Source organism: Larimichthys crocea, chromosome XI (assembly GCF_000972845.2).
Source record: "Larimichthys crocea isolate SSNF chromosome XI, L_crocea_2.0, whole genome shotgun sequence".
Lineage (NCBI taxonomy): Eukaryota > Metazoa > Chordata > Actinopteri > Sciaenidae > Larimichthys > Larimichthys crocea.
The window spans coordinates 2,964,418-2,986,583 of NC_040021.1; the positions used below are offsets into that span (position 1 = coordinate 2,964,418).

At 39.2% G+C, this 22,166-nt stretch overlaps 1 protein-coding gene across 4 annotated transcripts in view; it reads left to right on the top strand.

Moving 5' to 3' along the window:
* Positions 1 to 4,121: 4,121 nt before the first annotated feature.
* bach2b (BTB and CNC homology 1, basic leucine zipper transcription factor 2b) overlaps positions 4,122 to 22,166 on the top strand; it is a 93,738-nt gene continuing 75,693 nt past the window's right edge. The window contains exons 1-3 of one of the 4 annotated variants that reach the window (XM_019265855.2): positions 4,122 to 4,573; positions 14,193 to 14,392; positions 21,260 to 21,392. In XM_019265855.2, coding sequence (XP_019121400.1) covers positions 21,354 to 21,392 — 39 coding nt within the window. In that variant the 5' untranslated portion in view covers positions 4,122 to 4,573; positions 14,193 to 14,392; positions 21,260 to 21,353. The remainder of the gene's footprint in view (positions 4,574 to 14,192; positions 14,393 to 21,259; positions 21,393 to 22,166) is intronic. The other 3 variants (XM_027284195.1, XM_010737313.3, XM_010737314.3) reach the window with 3 other exon arrangements.

A 22,166-nucleotide genomic window follows, 5' to 3' on the forward strand; every position in this document is an offset into this window, starting at 1 on the left:
CTGTGAATGTTCCGCATGGAGACAAAGGGGGCTGAGGCTCATCTCACAGCCCCCTTCAGACACGGGGAGCGCTCCTGCCTGCTGAAGGCCCCCCAGCCCAGATTTGAAGATCCACGACTTCGGGTTTCTGAATTAAAAAGCCCTCACATGTCCCAAGGTTTCTGAGCGGATGAATATGAATATGGATACCTTCACTAATCTGGAGGATTAGCTGCTGGATTGTCAAACTGTGTCTATGGACCCCCAACACCCCCCCCCCCCCCCCCCCCCCCGACGGATTGCAATTCTCTCTACTTCTTATTTGGCATTTAGCTCCTTATTTCTAGGCACCTCTGATTTCCCTCTGTCACATTTGACTTTTAAATTATGAGTCATGCATATTAATTTCAAGTTACAGTATGTGCAAGCAAATCTGTGCCTGTCATCTGCGTTCTTAGAAGCAAACGTAAGAAAGTACTCTTTGAATTAAGCAAATGGCTCCACTGTCTGTTCTAAAAGTGGCACGTTTAAAGTCAAACTGTCCTCGCATGGTAACTGTAACCATAATACAGATTTTTAGGATTTTCAGAAGAGGATGAAACATTTTCAGTACATATTTGTTTCACCCTCAGATTCATACTGTAAAATATTGATTACAGTATAGTATAGTAGGTACAGTGACAAGACAATAGGCATTGTGCAAACGTATGTATGGCTATTATTGCATTATGACTTTATGACAGCTAGTCAATCATCTTTAGGGTTATGGCTCTTTCAGACAACACAGCGGCGGCAGATATGTGCTCTTACAGTTTTTGGTTACCTCGACTTGCACTGCACTCCACCAGCGAACCAGTTCAACCAGACTGAACTTTGGGTGATGTCGAACATAAACAAGGCAGCAAGCCAAGTACAGACGGCAAAATGGAAGGAAAACTGATATGATGTGATTTAAAGTATAAAATACAAGTTTGTGTTTGTATGGTGACCTCCAGAGAAAAGTCCTGACTTGGAAACACATTTCAGACATCAGGTGTGTTTTAACAGGTGGCTTGTAGGTAGGCAATATATAAAGCCTATATAACATGGAGCCACTGTGCTCTTACATTTGTAGTCTATAGATGGAAGTAGAAGCTAGTTAGCCTAGCTTACCATGACATCAGCACTGATTTCCAGCAGATGTCACTTTGTGTTGATGTTAGTTCAACGCTGTCACACCACTGGCTCATGCACACTTAATGTTGTGATCATCCTGCATTATCCAAAGGAGGCAGGGCACCCACATGGTGTCAGCTGTCTGTAAAAATTCAAAGCTATCTGGAGTAACAATACAGACACTTAAGTTAAGCCGTATTGTGTTGTTAGGCCATTCACAGACATGACTGACGTAAATGTCAGGACAGGAATTCACTGGAGGATGCCAACAGCATTACTGCAGAAACTAAATAAAATTCAATTTTCTTATATTTTTCTTATATTTTTAGTAAATAAGCAGTCAAAACAAATACTGATATCTGAATCTCAGTTAAATTTGATATCAAAACAACCTCTCAGTGAAATAACTATACTGATTTCTTCATTCTCACACGTTTGAGGATTACAGGAGAATGATACGTGTTCATTGGTGATTATAGATAGGAATTCAATTATAATGACATGAAATTAGTTTTTTTTTCATTGTATTTCATAAGTTGCCCCACTCATCCTCATAAAATGGCATCATCACCTCCCCCTTGCATGCACAATCCTCTGAATATTCTGAATCTCACTCACTTTGATGCTTTCTCCACGCCGATAACAAACGCCTGTTGGTGGTGTTGTTTTGATGTCAGCAGCAGCACCATCTCAAATCAGCACTTTAATGCGTGCAGCAGAACTGGGATCTGCTCTTTGAATGCCACTCATGGAATATCCAGTGAAAAGTGACGGCTGCTGTGAAGAAGGGGCTGTCTGCTGTACTGTGATAATTCATAATTACATGCAAACTCCCCGGGGGTAGTTTTTACATTTGGAATTAAAACATCTCCTGTGAGTGTTTCGGTTGTCCAAATAGGATGTGAGCTCCTTCCAGAACAAAAACCCTGCCTCCCTCCCTCACGTGGCTGATGTTTAAGCTGAACAACGTTCTTCAGCTTACCTCCCTCCTACCACCTCGCTCCGCTCATTTGGCAAGCGTCATGCATTTGCATTTGTTTGTTTGGTCTGAAAACTTAGACATGAGCCCCCTTAAAACTGCTTTTCTTAGTCTGGCCCTCCATCTTACAATATTATACCATTATATGACGTTTCTATATATAAACCCTGGATTGTATGCACAGTGTCCTTCCGAAATGTACTGTACCATACAGTTCCCCATTGGTATCACATCTTTTTCACATGAAGAAATGTGTCTACTTGTCACCAAGTCTGAATTACCTACTGAGCAATCTCAAAACTCATTGGCTATCAGCAGATGAGAATTTAGCTTTTGATATTTGGAAAACAGATAACGGATATCTAGGCTAAGACTTCCTCTGCAGTCGATTATCATCTTGGTATGTGAGAATGATGAGAAAGACACATTTTAGAATCACCGTCAGATCATAGCTGATTGGTTGCCAGATTGCATTTCGGCCCATACAGACTGTTGCAAACAAAACCAAATGAATAGACATGGGTCATGTTTGAGCAACAGAAAACAGAACACTTCAAGTGCCAAAATGCTGGGCCCTTTGCCTGTAGACATCTATTCATAGAGATTATCAACCGGCCAAAATGCATGACTGGGTTTGTTCAGCTGAATTACTGCAAATGTGTTAAGAAACTGGTACAACTAAAATGTAACATCAACTTCAGTCAAAACCTTGTTTATGTTGGTGTATGTGGTACTCACATGGTGCTTATTCCTGAACAAAGTTTAATTGAGTTTAATCAGATTAATCAGAAAAGCTGCAGCCAGGTGGTGTTATTCCTGCATAATATAGAAGGCAACTCATCTCTGGGCAAATAATGAAGTTGTCATGTATTATACAGTTTGATGTTTACACTGTACACAAGCAAATCCCGGAGGCAACAGGATACAGTATGCACAATGTACATGGAGAGTTAATGGAATTTTTGACCCACACCCATCACACGTTACTATGTCTATAAACTGTCAGCAGGTCACCCAGCATGTGATGATGAAGTAAGACAGGTCGGTATCTCATATCAAATGTTTTCTTTTCTTCATCATCGGCGCCCCTCTGATTTGTTTTGCAGCTCCGAGGTTTGGAATCATCTCTTTAATTTTATTCTGTTGCCAGGAAACCAGCTTGGAAGTACCTCTGTTTTCTGTCAGTGGATAAAAATCCAAAAATGTTATGTGAGCAAACGCAGATATCTTCACCGTACAACAAATCAATCAAAATATGTAGACAGAAACAAACTCATCACACAGTAATCTGCATGATAAATGAATTATCGGGACATGGACCAATCACAGCAGCACTGGATTACATTGATACTTCCCACATTCACGCACTCTTCCTTTATGAAAACACAAAAAAACATATATACAGTACATTTATAAGCCATGAATTATGCAAAAAGGAATTGTCATAAAAACTGCAACAAAAGATAAAAACAGCATGTTATAATAATAATAATAATAATAATAATAATAATAATAATAATAATAATAATAATAATAATAATATCTGTAAATTGCATATATTATTTATTTCAATATTTTGAACATTCATGCACAAACTGCATATATCTTTTATATTTCTAAATGTATATTTTTCTATGTATTTCCTGAGTAACAAAACTTTCTTTTTATTTTCTTATTTTCTCTTAATGTGTATATTGTCCCACACCGGGATACTGAGACGTATTTCTTATGTCTGTATGTGATGCCAGTTATCTTTAATAAAATATTTAAAACAAACAACGACAAAAAAAACGTCAACACTGCTTTGGTACACTGTAGAGATTTAATTTGGTTTAATAAAAAAAAAATTAAGTTGGACTAAATTACTGAATATGTTTCTGTGTGCAGCTCGTGAGGGGGACTAGGCCGCCGAACCAGCGAGCGCGAGGGGAGGGCTTTTAAGCTCGCGGCCAGTTCTCGTGCGATTCTCCAAACTCCGCTGCGCACAATCGAGAGAGTACGCGCGCGCTTCCCGCCATCCCCAACGCAAAAAGCCGCCTCGCGCTGACGATGTTGTGAATGAGGGGATAGAGTGACGTCAGCGGCCGAATGTCAACAATGTAGCGACTGAGAGTAGGCGTTCCAGTCGAGTGTAACAAACAGCGGAGACGGAGCGGCACGCCGCGCGCTGGATCACCACACACACACACACACACACACACACACACGCGTGCGCGCTGTCGTATGCACAGCGGCAACAACAGACAGTAGAATCACAGACGCGGTGTGTTTGCGTTGTTTTTTTTTTCTTCTCTGCAAGTGAAAAAAGAACCGAGCTGCAGCTCCGGGAGAAGGAGAAGGAGAAGTGACGGCGCTGCTGCCGGGAGGCTTTGAGGAAACGACAAAGCGAGTCATCATGTGAGAGAACTTATGAGGGAGACGGACAAAGCGCTGGGATACGAGCGGAATAGAAAGTAAAAGGTGAGCAGGCATGCACGCTCCTTCTTCTCCTCCTCTCTTTTCTCTCTCTCTGTCTCTCTGTCCAACATCTCTGAACACCACCACCTCCTCCACCAGCGTTTGTCAATCTCAGCCTATTGTTGATGCTCTCGGAGCCGAGTTGTAAACTTGGAGAAGTCAGTCCTCCCCGTGATATATGGAAAAGTCACTCAGAGAAAACAGAAACCGCACGCACGAATCTTGAAAGCTTGGCGGTGGTGTGAATATTGAAAAAGGGTGTAATGTGTTGGGGTGTGAACGCGGGTTTCTGGAGTGAAACTCAACTCTGTACCACATCCTGTTATGCTTTGAGTCAAATACGCCGTGTGCGCTCCCCCTTTTCTCTCTCTGTGTGTGTGTGTGTGTGTGTTTGTTTGTGTGTGTGTGTGTGTGTGTTTTTAAAGTAGATGCGTGTTGGTGATCCCAGAGGAGGGTCAGGCATGCCGCTGCTGCTTCTGCGAGGGGGGAGAAAAAAAAAAGAAGCTCCATAAAACAAGAAGCTGTGACATGCAGCGTCATTAAACACTCACTGCATGTACAGCCGCCACACAGTCCCTATCAGTAATATTACAATACTTCTCATCATTATTATTATTCTGCAGTGTGCTGCAGCGTTTTTTCCCCGATCTGAAATAACAGTTTATTACATCTCCTCGTTATTAAAAAATCATCACAATATTTGCTGTGTAAGGACGAGCCTTATTCGCTCCGGCAGCCAATGGAATCATCTCAAAGCGCTCGACGGTGCCGTTTACAGAACCCATATTTATCATCATCATTAACCCTTTGTGTGATAGACATCGGGAGTATGTCTGATTCCATCACTTTTTTTTTAATTTTCAGGACAACAAAAGAACATATTTTTTATTTATTTATGCATTTATTTATTATCTGGAGCTGTGAGTGTTTGGAAACAGCTGCTGCGTCTTTACGCGCGGTCTTTGCATTGTCATGTGAATCGGGAAGCGCTGCAGCGGTGGCTTAGTCAGTCCCTGTCAGTCTTATTCTGCAGGAGTCAGTGCTGAATTGTGCTGTGATGCAAGTGAGGCGGAGAGTGCATGTGGCACATGAATAAAAAGACGTTTTATTCATGTTTTTTTTTTTTGATCGTTAGAAATAATTCAGCAGAGCAGTTTGATGCCACATGCTGTCGTGCACGCGACGCACTGACGTCTTAAAGACACATATTAGATATTAAATGTGCCTCGTGTGTTTTTGGAGTTGACAGTGAGATTGAAGCCGTTCACTGGCTTCACTGGAGTCAAACAGAAGCATGTGTGTACAGTTTTGCACGCAGCCAGCTCTCTCTCTCTCTCTCTCTCTCTCTGTGTGTGTTGTTGCGTCTAAAAGCAGATCTAATACATGTTTTATTTGTGGACATTATTGTACTGATGAGCACGTGTTTGGTTTGGGATCATAAGGGAGTGCAGTGATGCTGCCGTTAATGCGGTGATACAGCATTTTGAGGAACAGTGACATCCGCGGCATCACAGCCTCTTTGTCTGTTTGTGCTGATGCAACGCGATGATGGCACTGAGGAGGGGGGTCGTAGCATCACCCTCCACCCTCAACCATTCCTCACGTGACGGGTCGCACTTTTTCATTTTATACCAGTCCAATGATGCGATGTTCTTAGATCCGAGCTGCGGATGATTTTGACTGACAACACAGGGTGACATCGTCATTGTCATGTTAAAGGGGGGCTGACACAAACACACACACACACAAACACACACACGTTCACTGACATCGCTCTGCTTTCACAACACGTGCATGGCGGCAGCACTCATGCGCAGTTTTACGCACGGAGCCTTTTGTTCTGTACAGTAGCCGCGCTGCCCATGCATGCCAATCCACTGCTTATTGTGTTAGAGGAAGGGAGGGGGTCCAAAACTGTAAAGCCCACAGTGACTCAGTCAGGCTTAAATGCCACTTCATCCTGTCTGATATCACACTGTCAGCGCAGACGGAATTCCACTGTCCTTCTTTTCTTTGTCCAGAGCAAAGAGACAAACAGTCAGTGACCCGTTTTAACATCAAACTATAGTCAGATTATTTAATGTTAACACCAGTCATTATTAATATTATGAAAATGTGTTTATATCTTCAGTGTCTTTATATTATCACAGTATGATTCCTCTGAATGTCAATAAACAGCTATGTTGAATTATTGCTAAGTTATTGCATCACACGTTTTGAACGCCCCCTCTCTCTCATCTGCCCCTTCCATTATTGTAAAAGCTACAACTTGACAGACACACATTTATGACAAAAACAACATGTCATATTTAAAAAAAACATTATTAATTATTGGTTCAAACACAAGGCAGTTTGTCCATCATCAGGACAGAAACAGATTTAATAAACCAGAAATATACATAACTGTATCATATGATGGAATGACCAACAACTACCTTTTTTTTTATTTGCTTAAAAGTAGCCCTATAGACTATAATAAGTCTAAAAAAAATAATGCAAGCAGTCATATAAACACTTAACATGATTGGTGTTGCTGCTAATATTCCCATATTCCCTGCAAACTAGCTGTAGTAGTACTTACTACTACACCTCTCTAACAAAAGTCATTTTGGTCAAAGCATCCAAAATATAGAACATTTGGAACATTCCTAAGCGTGGACAGTCTGTCAAACAGGTGCATCTAAATGACTCGGCTGAAGTCCTTTAAAAAGGATAAGGACAAATTGACTGTTATTATATAACACTGTGAGTTGGGCTTGGAAACGTCTCTCAGTCTGTGCGAGCCTGTTTTGGGGATCTCGACATAATGAGTCCCTCAGGGTTCCCAGCCACAGCTGAAATCCCACACGGCAACAGGATCCCTTCATGTGACCCTACTGGTCCCCCCCTCCCTCCTTCGTGCTTTCCATTCTGAACTGTACCGTGCAGGGTGAGCTCTTTGCAGGTTTCCTCTCAGCCTGTATACTAATCATGTTTTTGTGCTGCTGAAAATTAAAGCTAATTCAGATCCCGGTGACAGAAGAAGCTGCTCATGCTCAAAAGTAACCAAGCACTTTATGGGTTAACGATTCATGAAATTGCAGTTGGAGTAGGATATGATGGAGTGATCTCTTTGTGTGACTGTAGATGGATCCCAGCAGCAGCAGCAGCAGCAGCAGCACCCTTAAGGTGCTAAAGCTGCATCGTTTCTGATTCTTATGAAACAATGCAGGAGGTTGGCTTACAGGAAAAGCGGATCATCCATAAAGAAATTAACAAAAAGCTGCAAATCACCCCCACCAACAACACCACCACCACTTTTTTTCTACCCTCTCTCTCTGCATCATTAAAGGATCGTTTGCATCACTGAGGATATTTGAGTAACCCCCACCAGCTCAGCTCAACATCCAAAGCTAGTGTCTTGGCCAGGAAAAAAAGAAGAAAACATGTTCCCATAGCTCTCCCACGTCAGCACAAAGGCATGTTTGACTGGGCTGCTGCCAGTGTGAGGCGTAGATGGAACAGCACTGCTGGGAGAAATCTAAGATCCTGCACTTTACACCAAGGGCTATTGTTTCCTCCCTCTCTCTCTCTCTCTCTCTCTCTCTCTCTCTGTTGTGATCCCTTCCCTCTTTCCCTCTGTCATATTATGGCTGCTCGTTCTTCTTCTTTTTCTTCTTCTTCCTCTCCTTCTCCCGCCGTTCACGGCAGTGATGTGCACCAGCTTTATCTCTCACCAAGTGAAATCAGATTGCATTATCCCAGCAGACCCAGCTCCCATCAGTCTGCGGCTGCAGAGTCAGTGCCTGTCTGTGCGACACTTGCCAAGAAGCTATCAAATCTAAAAACACCACAGGCAGATTTCTGATTGTTCTGTTTTGCTAAGGTTTTTTTTTTTTCTGATGTTGCCTGTAAGATATTATCGAGACGCGTAAATCATCCTGATAGTTGCGTCAAACCTATTTGATGATCTCACAGACTTTGTCACACCGCCTCGAGCGGAGAGCTTCACCGTCTGAACTCTGAGTTAATGCTGCTCTTTTTCCTCCTGTGGTCATCCGTAAGGGTACGACAGTGAACAGCATATTAAGTTAATGAAATGATGCACATCTGGTCCTAATAGCTTTGGAATTAAAACAGTGGAAGAGTGGAAGAGGGGGGCACGAGGTTCTACTACTACTACTACTACTACTACTACTGCTGCTACTACTACTACTACTACTACTACTACTACTGCTACTACTACTACTACTACTACTATTACTACTACTACTACTACTACTACTATTACTACTACTACTGGCAATGGACTGAGGAGGATTGCACAGTTCTGTTTGAACAAGACGTCCTCCCTGAAACACGGCTGTACAAGTTGTTTGTGCAAGCGGCTTATTACAACCAACCTGCACCCTCCATTGCTGTGAAGTGAAGCCGACACAGCAGTGCCAAAAACTGCAGTTCCTCTTGTCGTCCACTTGAGGCTGGCTCCAGAAGTGAGTCAGTCTCCATAAGTCCCCATGTTCAAATGTCCAACTTCACAGCAGAAATAAACATGTTTACAGCCTGGTACAAAAAACTGTTTTGGTCTCTGTAGCTAATTTCCCCGTTCATGACAACTGTACTGAGAGTAAATTTATATACAACTCACCTGTTCAGATTATTTTAAGGTTTATGCAGAATTAGGAGCGTGGTTGCTTAGATTCACAGGTGGGTGCCATCTAGGGTGGCTAGTTTGAGCAACCAGGCTTCATTCAGCCCGCCTCAGGTCCACCCATGCTGCACCTCCAAGTCACGAAGACTGCTTCCGTGTTTTATACAGTCTAAAATCCTGATATTGATGCAATGCATCGATTGCAATGATCCCTCAAACATGGTTATGAAAAACATATGACAATAGAAATGTATTATACTTAACAGATCTACGTTACCCATAGAATTTTTTTTCTATTGGACAACTCCTACGCTGATACCCATTTATCTGTGATAGGCTCTGCAAACATGTTATTCAGTCGTGAAGGTATGAGAACGTGTTGGTTTGAACTTGGACTCACTGAGCTGGAGAGAACTCAGTGCAGATGCTGCTGTAACATCTGGCCTCCTTACATTCAGTGAGCTAAACCTGGCACCGCTGCTGTTTTTGGCAAAGTTAACTCCTCAGTCAAAAGGAACCAGGCTGAAACAATTCTATGGAAGACAGTTAGAGCCAATTCATGAAAAAAAAAAAGATTAGATTAATTGAGTCATGATTAGAGGAATCAAATAAGTATGGTTAGTTATTGACAAAATTTGGATTCTGTCAATAAAGTCAGTGTCAAGTGTCAAGTTTTTTTCTCAATTTCAGCAAAGTTTTCAGTTTATTCTTGCCATAAAAAAAAGAAATGTTTAAATATCTTTAAATTTGTCCTTATTAAAAATCTATCTTTTTTAGATTTCTTATACGATTCTGATAATTTTGGCATTTATAATCTTAAATGTGAGAATTCTGAAATTAAATTTTAAATTGTCACTATTGTCTTCAGAGCAATTACTTTTAAAATTCATTTTTAGTGTTCATCAGATGTCCTTCTTCCTCCAGTAAAATCAGACAATAAATTCAGAATTGGAAAAAATGTGACCTCAGAATTTGAATGATGAGAACTGACCTAAACTAAGACTTATACTAACTTTATTCTTGGAATTTAGTGAAATTCATAATTGAATAAAAGTTTTTTTTTTAAACCTTTTTTAAAATGTATTAATTTCATAAACTGTTTCATTCATGTACATAGATCTAATATTCCACATTAGTCATTCAGATTTCATTTGTTGTTAAAATTTTCACTTATTTTTGGTTCTGAATTAATTAATTATTAATTAATCTTTTAATTGATTAAATTCTTCTTTTTTTAATTCTTCAATTGAGAAGTCTTATTGTATTCTCGTTCTCTAATTTCAATTACGCCTACATTTCTAAGATAAATTGAGAATAAAAGACAAACAAATTTGATTGATTGGCAAAATTATTAAGACGTTTTGTCGATTTTACTTAAATCTGTAATGTCTTTGTTCTCACCATGATTTTTTATGAGATTATTCAGAGAAATCTGACATTCAAATCTTTAATATACATTTCTCATTATTACAAAATTCAATTGATCAAATATAGTCATAACTTCAGAATTCCACTAAGATACATTTAGAACTCTGAGAAAAAGAAAAAATGATCATAGCTGAATGTCTGAATGAGTCACTCACTGCCCTTTATATAATCCATACTTAGTAAATTACTAATCATCATCATTTTGTGTCATCACTGACAGATAAAGCTGCTCAATGAGGAGTTTGGCATCTGTAAAATGTGGAGCATTGCATTGTGGGATAGTGAGTTGAAAGTAGTGTACATGGCACGAGCACTACTTTTTCGACTTTGTCATATTTCTCATTTTGAATGCAGATATTGATTTTGGAATTCTCATTTTGTTTTCAGAATCCATTTTAGGACTCACATTGTATCTTTTTATTCATGTGGCTCTTGTTGTCTTTTTTTCTGCTGACAATTGTACAGTTGAGTTGTCACTGGGACACTTACCTGGATAAAAATAGCTCTGAAACTTTAGCATGTGTTACGCTTGTTTCCGAGCGCGCTCCTGAGCAGCCAGCGCTGTGTGAAACACACACCTCCTCCATATTTAAGCAAGTGCTTTCATGAAGCATTTGCATCCTGTTCTAAATTCCACTGACTTGTGTGTGTGGTCTTTTCTTTTATTAATACCAGCATCACAGTAAATGATAATGTGTGTTTCTCCCACAGAGCCCACTGGGAAAATGGCAGCCAAAGAGCCTTATCAAGTGTTTTCACTGTGTCTAGATACTCACCCTGGTAACAGTAACAGAGCAATTATCAGAGCATCAAGCTAGGCCAGCTTCTCCATATATTCATGTTGGATTTTCTAAGGGTTGCTGAGGTTATTCATAGTAAACACTGTTGTCTGTGTGCTCCCCTGAGCCCACCCCCCTGCTGCCACCATAGAAATGATATGCATACCATATCAAATTAGAGCAGTTTGCTGTGAAAACGAGGTGGTGTAAACAGAGTGTGTCTCCAGGGTTTGGCCTCCTCTGGTGTTTGCAGCTCCTCTCCTCTCTGTGTCCTCCTGGGGAACACTGAAGCGTATAGTAGTCCTAGATCCAATTTAGAGTCCTCCTCTTCTTTGTCAGCAGTTTTCTCTCTGCAGCTGCTGAGTCACATAAAGTTGGAGCTCCCGCTGACCAGAGAACAGCCACTGCTGCACAAATACACAAAGTCCTTTTTTTTACCTTTCTGTTTATGAGAATTCTCCCATTAGAGTAGTTTATATCAAATATATTTATGTATTTATGATATAGTTATGCTTCATCTGCATGATGACCATTATGTGATATGACTGAGAGCTCCAGAACTGAATGAACTTTGAAACATTTTTTCAATATTAGCATCACACAGAGACAGATGTATGAAGGTATGAATTTTTTTTATGATAATACAAAACAGAAATAAGTGGCAGTTTGGTCACCATAAAAATATGAATAGTAAATGTTACAATAAATATAAATTAGAAAGCCCTAAAAGAAAGCTGCTCATGAGGTTGGAATAATATTGTCTTTAGACACGTTCTCTTTTCTCTTTTTATTCCTTTTTTCAGGTTAATTGTGGTCTAATTGTTACTGTGATATGTTTGATTGATCAATAAAGTTTTGAGAAAATATACTTTATCCACCATCTATCTTTGATCTGTTCTGCTGATAATAAAAAACAAACGGCCAAAAATGCCAAAAAGAAATTATTGGAGGAAGTATTAAATTTAAATTAATTTGCCAAACAAGTAGCATCAATAACAAATATCAACTTTTTGCTTCAAAATGAATTAATTTGCACACATAGTAAGAATGTATTAGAGTAAAAGTAAATATGAATGAGCTGTAAATATACAAGTTTGATGATTTATTCATTTCCAGATGGGAAATTCAGGTTACAGCAGACAAAATAAAATATTAAATTAAAATTAAATTATACAAACCTGAACATTTAAATAATCTCAACCAGTTTTTCTCAACCAGAAAAATTGTGAAGCTTCAACAGGCAGCTACAAGTCAACTGACAGATTTCATCTTTTTACATGGACTGAAAACAGCAACGTGTTTCAATCAGATAACATACTAACTTTACTTCATCTGCTTTTGACAAAAAAACACGTGCTGCAGGGTTTTGGTTGTTGGTCACAGCCTCTTTTGGTTTCTTAATATAAAGACGTGTGTGTAAATGACGTTCATTAAAAAGTGTTCGTTTCGACACGGATCTCCCCCTCGTGCACAAGCAGACAATGTGCTTCTTCCTCTGAAGTTTGAGGTCATATCCTTATATGTGACACCCTTTTGTTCTTGTTCTGTGACACTGAAGCGCACACTGCAACAGTGAGAAGCTCAGTGTGGCTGCTGCCATCACCGCCCTCTGAGTTATTACAGTTAAACAGTTAATACTGTGTGGCTGAGGAAAAGGATTCTTGTCTGTGAAACAAGTGATTATTTATGGTTTCTGTTTGTAGCCATAACCCCGGCAGACTCCTGTATGCAGCAGGAAGGGTTGGGTGTCATAGTCACTCTGATAAATGAGATATCAAAGTACATTTAAGGCCATTTGTGAGCTCGGCTCAATGGAATTCTGTCATCTAAATACATGCTGGAGTGATATCCCATCGTCTCATCTCTCTTTTCCTCAAAAAACAGATACAGATCCAGTCCAGGTATTTTTCTGGAGAGTTCAATAACAGCACAGCGATAAGCTCAGAGTTTTTACTGATAATGGATTATATCAGATATATCAGTGATGGTATCTATGTTGGCGGATACTCAACAGATTTTGCAAGGCGGTAAACTGTCCTGAAAAAGAGAGAAAGCAGAGCTTTAGTGGAGATTGTTGCGTCAAACTGCTGTTTTGGATGAACGGTCCTCAAGTTTGTTAACTTGTGTTTATTACAGTTGGGATTTATTTGACATTTTTAGAATTTTTTTTTGTTAATTTATCGCAGCTGGCAATTCTTTCTTGGAGAAATATGTATGTTTTTCTTATCTAGGAAGATATAAGATATGTCAAAAAACAAACAAGAAAAACACATAATAAGGAGTTATCATGAGTCTGAGCAGAAGTTTGACTAATATTGATAATCACAAATGACAAATTCGTCTTCCTTATATATAGGCAAGTCAAAAAGATTTGATTCCAGTGGTTTTTATTACTCAGGATGTAAGATGATGTCATCTTATACCCGCTGTTACTGCCATCTTTGATATTATCTTTATTACAAAATGTTTACAGGATGACCTTATGAAAAACAAGAATATTATGCAATATATTGTTTGGGAATTTTTTTAGTCTTCACAAGTATTAATGCTGACTTCACTGCCAAATATCACCCTCGGTGTTTTCTCAGTGTTACTGAGTTAAATTGGTTTTGTCCCTCACTGTAACTGAAAGCATTTGTTGTAAGGGTCCAGGTGAAGGCAGTTCCCATCTTGCTAGAGGGCTTGACATTTCCTGCCAAGGTAATTTTGCTCTCTCTCTCTCTCTCTCTCTCTCTCTCTCTCTCTCTCTCTCTCTCTCTCTGTCCTCCGGGTCGATGGGAAAAAGAAGCGGCGCTCAGTCAAGCATAGTGGAAGGTATTTCAAACAATCAGCGGATTCCTGGTACAGGGAATGAGATCATCGTTTTGCTGAAGGAGGGCGGGCCGGGCCGGCTGGGATGACCCCTGTGGCAGGACGTTTTTGTCCGTCCACCAGAGCCGCTCAGTGATCACTGTGAACTTGGAGGTGAAAGCGGCCGTGGCAGAGGTCAGAACTCGTGAGACAACCTGCAAAAACACTAAACATCCCATTGTGTATGTGTGTGTGTGTGACGCATGTTCACATGGAGCTCAGACATCTGTGGCTGATGAACACAGCGTTAAGAGAAAATAATTAAAGCTTACGTTTAGAGTAAATAAAGTGTCAGGGAAGAAGTATTGATCATTCTATACACACAACAATTTGATCTCCTGCTTGTTTTGTGAGCTCACGTATCAGAGATGACGATGATGAGAAATGCTTTCATTTCATGTATCATCATAGCTGATGATCATAAACGTGACAATAACACAAGATCATGAAGTTAAACTGCATTTTTAAAGTGACAGTTTCTCCACTTCACCCTCGTGCTATCTAGCCATGCAGATAGTGTAGTCTCTAAAGTTTTCTGCTTAAACCTCAATACAATAAAGTATAGTGGATCGATTCATTGTTTTTATATTGAAATCACAATTCAAATCACATGGGACACAGACTGAATGAAGTAATAACTGTTGCCAGTTGTGGTCACTGATTATACAACAGTTAGTTTAGACCAAGTCGTCTGACTGGACAGTTAAACCTGAGCACATCATGTTATTAACCGCATGACACTTCAATTGCTTTGAATTAAGACCTGCAGTATTTCAGTATTTGGGGTGGTGATGCATTTCTCTAGCGAAGCTAAAAGAAGATAAGACTGAAACTTTAAACAGATGTTATTAACTGCAGTTTGTCATTATTATAGATAATATTTTTAAGAGGACAGTGAAGCTGTTATGAATAGGCCACTAATGTAAAATGTGAGCAAATTTTCCTGTAAGGTCATTTACACTTACTTATATACTGTGTATATATATATATATATATAAATATATATATATATATATATATATATATATATGTACACACATTTTAACTTTTTACTTAAATTGTTGAAGGCACAAGTGGAATTTTGTTTTTGTCACAGAAGTGAACAATAACTATCAACGGCAGCACCTTTCCAGAAACAGTGTTGTTATTATTATGAATAATCAACAGACCGTAAACCTCTGCACGGAGTCATTCCGATGAAAAAGTTGACTGCTCGTGGTTAAATAAAACCAAAACTATCTACATGACTTGATACCAGCAGAGACTTTTTTTTCTCTTCCTGGTGCCCCGACCTCTTAATGTCTGCGTGCGTTGTGAGGCAGTTTACAGTAAACCGAATCATATCTTCATTGACGTTGTTGAAGCAGTGGAGTGTAAAACAACAAAGTGTGCTCAGTGTGCGGTTTGGTGAAGAGGCACAGCTGTAAAGGAGTTTGTGTGAAGGAGGAGAAGAAGTGTTGTGGAGGTGGTGGAGGGGGGGGGGCATCCTGTGAGACCAGCACAGGTGGTTGGGAGGAGGTTGGTGTACTGGTGGGAGGGGAGGTTGTGGGCGTGGAAGTGCAAGTAATGTGCCCACTTCCTGCACCGAGCCCCCGTGCTGTACTGTAAACCAGTAAGCCTACAACGAGATCAGCAGGATTTGCTGGCGGTGGCTTCCTGCCATTTCACAGCAGGCAGCCATAGGTGAAGATCCTGTCTGTGCGCCCTAGTGGCCCACAGTGCCTCGTTCTTTTCCTCGTGGTCATGGCACAGAAAAAAAGGCAGCAAGTGAAGGATCATTAATTCTACAGAAAGTAAAAGCTGTGGCTTGAAAGCATAAAAAGTGAGAGTATGACGTTTGCCCCGATCGCTTTTCCATTTGTTGCACGCAGATGTGGAATGGAAAACATGAAAGTCAGTGTGTTGGGTTGAATCCATGTATACAGGCCTTCCTGTGGGGGAGTAATCTGTACGTGGATACTTCTCAGCCAAGTTGATTTCATGTGAATGAACCTATAAAAACATAATGCTCACAAGTCCTCTCAGGGCATGTTCACATCATACTTTGGTTTGGCTCCACTGGTGAGATGAGAACGATGACGTTTGAACCTGCGGCACCAAAGAAACCCTGTCATCCTCCATGTCAGCCTTATTTTGTGTTGTTACACGCGTCAATAGACCAGTTATTGTTTTACTGATGTTTGAATTGTCAAAAAGTTGTGCAGATTCTGTCAGTGATGATTGCTTCAGTAATAATCTTACTTTTCTGCTTAAAGACACCAGACCAACTCAAGCTGAAATATTTCATATCTTTGATAATGTGACATTTGAGATGAAATTATACTATATTAAGTAGTGTGGAATGCTTGAATGTGGGTATAATCTGAAATGGACTCACACCTGCTTCTGTTTATAACATTTGGTGCCCGCATGCATCAATGTTTTCACACGTTTGTCAGCACATACCATCTGTGCCTACCGTCGCCCTCGTGAAAATAGGCAGATGACGCCATTCATGCTATGCGGATACGTGGACGTGGAAAGTACCATTTGGATTTTAGGCTGGAATTATGGTTCACCAGAGACAAATACGACAATGCATCACGTGCTCCTCAGCCTTGAGCAAGCTGCCTGGTTTATCCAAGTCCATCTGGGAAGCAAGTTCAAATCATGGAAGTATAAAAGAAACTGCGTGTTTTGTTCTAGAAGCACACTCCACCCTTTAGTGTGGAACTCATTTCAGACTGAGTTAAGTTTACATCAGTTTGTGTTGGACGGCTACAAGCTGATAACAAGCTACAAGAGACTGAAAATCTGACAGAGACAGCACTCTACTATATACTATACTACATACATTATACTATATATAGTTTATAGTATAATGTATGAGTAGTGGTTTTATAATAAATGAGTAGCCCTTCACAAAGATGACAAGAAAAAACAACAACAAAAAACATTAACAGACATTAAAAGAAGACAACCTGTCAAACACAAAGAACAAAAAAAGGTTTTAATGCAGTATATTTTTCAGTTCGGCTCTCTTTCTTTCTTCATCACTTGTTCGTTTTTATTAAAGCGATACATATCAGAAATATGAACTTCCAGATCCCATCATTTTAGCCCTAGTTAGGGCAGAGAATGTAACTCGAGGAAATGACCCGGGAGCACAGAGTTTTATGGGCGTAAGAAGACGGATGTTGACATCTGATAGCCGGCAGTTACTCATTCTTGCAAAACCTCAAGTAATAAAAGGTGTTTTTAATGGTGTGACATCCAGAAAAAGTCAATTATGGCAAAAGAAAAACAAAAAAAACACACACAGAGCCCTGGTGATTTTGTAGTCAGGAAGTGTGAACCTAAAAGACCCAAATAAAGTGTAAAGCAGCACAGGAAAGAAAGAGTCGTGTGATGTGGGTTCATGGTCAGTTCAGTTGGTGTCCACCTGTGTCTCTCTGCCCTGCAGTGAGTAAGCAGGCTCAGTTTGCATACCTGCAGCGGTCACATGCCGCACATGTGCAGTCCAACGGCCACGCCGCGTCATTAAGGACAGATGGTGAGAGGTTGTGTATGATCCACTGTCCATACTGAGTCAAAAGACCTGCGTTAGTAAAGCATGGTAAAACAACGCAGTGAACCTGCTACCTACCTCTGACCTGTCAACCACTCACTCATTTTTGACTTTATTTTCTTTTCTATGTGGACATGCTGCTCTGTGTGTGTGTGTGTGTGTGTGTGTGTGTGTGTGTGTGTGTGTGTGTGTGTGTGTGTGTGGGTGTACAGTATGTGTGTGTCTCTTTTTCTTTGCTCTGTTAGTTCATTCGCCTTCTACTTTGTCACTTCAGCACATGAAGCATTTTGTACATTGTTTCATTGAGAGCTTTTATTACATATTTGTTATTTATCAGTTACTATTGTTCAGGTTAGGTTCTATGGATATCTCTGAATAGATAATGGATGTAATCGATGGTTGTAGTTCTGTTCTGTGAAGCATTTTGTGTCTGCTTTGTAAAGGTTTTGAATAAATTCATATTTTTAATATATCAGAGAAAGATGGTATTTTCAGCCAACTTCAATTTACTGTAAAATACTGTTTTTTAGATTAACTTCAATTTTTTTTCTTTAATCACGAAATAGGGATGTCACAATATTGTTTTTTGTTTCACTACATGGCTATCATGGCCAAAACAATTCATAATGGTATTATCATCATATCTATCAAATATGGAAAAAAAATGCCATCAGTAAAATTCATCTTTAACTTTTTTTTCTTTTTTTTTCGAGTGCAGTTACAATTAGTAAGTGTAAGCCACAAAGAGACAGAAATGATTTAGGAGCAGCTAGATTATGTAAACAATATTATCATGTTGATTAACATGAAATTAATATTTCTTTTTATAAATACCACGGTCGTCCTCAATATCGATATATTGCGACACCACTTTTATAGAACAAAACCAAGACTTTTTTAAAACTATTTCCTTTTTTTATTTTTAATATTAATATGTTATTATTATTATTCTACTTTTTTGGCTTTTGAGTCTAAATTCTACAAAATCTTTTCAATTAACAAACGTAACATGTTGCCTAAATAAAAACAGCAATGCACGAAGGCTGACACAGTCAGAGCAGGAAACATCTGATGAAAGAAGTCAGCACGATTTAGATCTAGTGTTAGCTTTTAAACGTGCAGTGTGTAGGGTTCAGTGACATCTCGCGGTGTAGTTGCACATTCTGTCATGGTTTGTGAAGTAGAAACTAAAAATGTGAAAAATCTAGAGCCAGAGTTCAGTTGGTCTCTTCTGGGCTACTGTAGAAACATGGCTGCTCAAAATGGTGGACACCATAGAAGAGGAAGTGCTACATCTCTAGATATGAAGACAAAAACACAAATAAAAACACAGTTATGAATTATATATTATATATATAATATATATATAGATAGAATATTATATATATATATAATATATATATATATATGGACCTTTAAGACTTTTCTACAGAAGGCAGAGAAGAAGAAAGGCTAAAAGACAAAGGCAGACACAGGCGGACAGAGTTAGTGAGAGTGAGGATCAATAGTGGTGGATGCATTGAAGGCTATTTAGATGAATTACAGTAGCAGTCCCTTTCATCTCACTCAATGAGTGTGTCTGGAGGGGGGGAAGCAAACTGCTTCTCATCATGGTTAACAAGTGCTGCTCAGTCTCATTCTGATAGGCCAGACCCTTTGAACGCCGCAATGTATAATCCTTCAGGAAGATGAACATTTATGCTGCTCTTCACGCCAACTATCACTGCCATCTTCTCCTCCAAGAGCACAGTGACAAACCACAAACAGGCTAATCTATCATCCTCTGCTCATCAACAACGCTCCAACCATCACGATGCCTCTGTCACAAACACGCAGCCGTGAGCGTGCGTTCAGGTCGAGCTGTTTGATTGTTATCGGTTGACGCCGGTGGCAGAGTGAGATGAAGAGGGAAAGAGAAGGAGATGTCACAGCTGATTTGAATATGAATGTGAAAGATTTCTTTAACCAGCAGCACAGACAGAGACACTGTGTTCTGAAACAGCCTGAACTGCTCCATGAGAGCTGTGAGGTGACTCTGGTTAGTCTGTACTGTACATGTAGTAAAGACATATCAAGCAGAGTTAGCTTTTTTCAGCAGTAACTGTTGAATGAATGGACGAGACAGATTACCACATTAATATCTGACTGATTTTTTATGGGAAACTGAGATCATTTTACATTGTGAGAAAATACCATTTTAGAAATAAAAAAACAACACAATGTGACCTCATATCTGTGGCTGCAGTTCATAATATTCTTTTAATTATTGATTCATCTTTTTTGAATGACTACATTAGTTGGCCTTAGAAACAGCTGTTTCAATCTCAACTCAAGGTCCATCTGCAAGCTCATCTCATCTTCATCAGTGTATAAAGTTGTCATGACAACAAAGCAAACTATTTTCACTGTCAAGATAAAACTGACTATGAGATGCAATTAAAACCTCTTTTTGCCTCTCATTTAGCTTTTTGAAAAATGGTCATAATACATACATAGGTTCTGATGTGTGACTGAAACTAAGCAGCAAATCCTAATTTTTCAGAACTTAAATGTGAATAATTCATTATCAAGTTACTGTGATGTTCTCAGCACCCGCTTTTTGAATGTATTGAAGAGCAAACACAGCCTTTAACAGCAGTGTTGTGAAGGGTTTAGGTAAAGCAGCAGGAAATAAAGTGGGTAGAGTTTGGTTACCATGGAGATTTGAAAACCAAGGGGGGGGAAAATAGTATGTTTTTGGACTGAATCACAAATTATATATGTAAAATATGAAAAACTAGGAAATAAAAATGTAATTTGACTAAAATACCAAAAAAAGAATTTGTCATTTGATCAATTGATGGATTTATCATGTGTTTAGTCTTCAGGTAAGCCTGTGAGATACAGCTAGCAGTTACGTGAGGAACTACTGAGTAGATCTTGAATTGTTTTTTTTTTCTATTTAGAATAAAAGCTTCATATCTTCTGTTATATCATAACTTTAAAGTCTCGGTAAAATCGAAATACTGTTTCCTCTCTATAAGTGGATTCATCTTTCTTTTTCCATTTTTCTGATTTCTTGTTTCCATTTTTCTGTTTCTTGATTATTTAACTGCTGCTAATACTGAGACAAGTAAACAAAAGGAGCATATTGTCATTGAAGTACATTCATTTTTTATTGGTTCTTCTAAACCTGAATTCAAACAAACATTTTGAGTATGTTCTTAAAACGTTCTTGTGTATTTCCTGCATGTGTTCTATCTGACACCTTAAGACATTTTCTTGAAAAGAACAGATCATCTCACAGATTCCATCCTAATCATCTCGGACTCGTCTTGAGTTCTAGTCACAGTCTTGTGAGTCTTTCCATGTAAAGGTACATGAATCCACTGCTACAGTATGTGCACAGCATGTGTTTGTGTTTGCGATTGGATGAGTAATTGTGGATGATAGGAGGGTTTGTCTTCACGCTACAGGGACGCCCTCCCCGCTCAGCACCGACCTGCCAATCATGACCTCTTTCTGACTGATAGTGATGTAGATGTGTGACCGTGCGCTGCTCGTGGATAAATGATCACTAATCACCACCAGAAGATGAAGGACAAGTCTGTAAGTAGCACTAATCCTCTTCATACTTGTTTTTATGTGTCAAATCGTTATTTTCTGTTGGCAGGAAGGCTGTTTCTGTTTGTATTTTTTCCTGTTGTGGTTAGACTGCGTGAAGCCGAGGCAAACATTTATCACAGTGACACACAAACAAAAATTCAGATGCTGCTGTAGTCTGATTCTTTTCATTTATAATCTATGTTTATCTAGATTTGATATATGATTTATAATCCCAGCAGTACGCAGACTTGTTTATTTACTTTACTGTAAAATAATTCATGGATTCTTTTTTTTTCTGTTTTGAACTTAAAAAACGTAAAAGTGACATTTCTCCATGAAAACGATCATTGGAAGACTCTTGGAGAGTGAAAATATTGCTGTGTTCTCAAACAAGAGAAAAACCACACGCTTCGAAACTAATAAATTCTTGACAAAGTGCGCATTTCCATTTATAACTAAGTGTTGCAAAGGAAATAAAGCTTCCTTCTCTGACTTCCTTTGCAGGTGCTAGAATAGGGGCAGTAGTAGACTTAATATTCAGTGATAATTAATCCAGCAGCGACGGTTCTTTCCTATGCTAGTGTAAGTCTTTTAACAAGCCTCTTAACTATTAACAACCCCAGTGATTGACTCACAAAATAAATAAAGGAAACTGACATTTTTAACCCCTTCACCTCTAATAATAGACTTTTTCCTATTCAATATGTGCTTTAAAAAGGGGAAACTGTAGCTCAAAAAGTGACAGGCTGCCCACAAATCTCTTGCCAGCTCTCACGT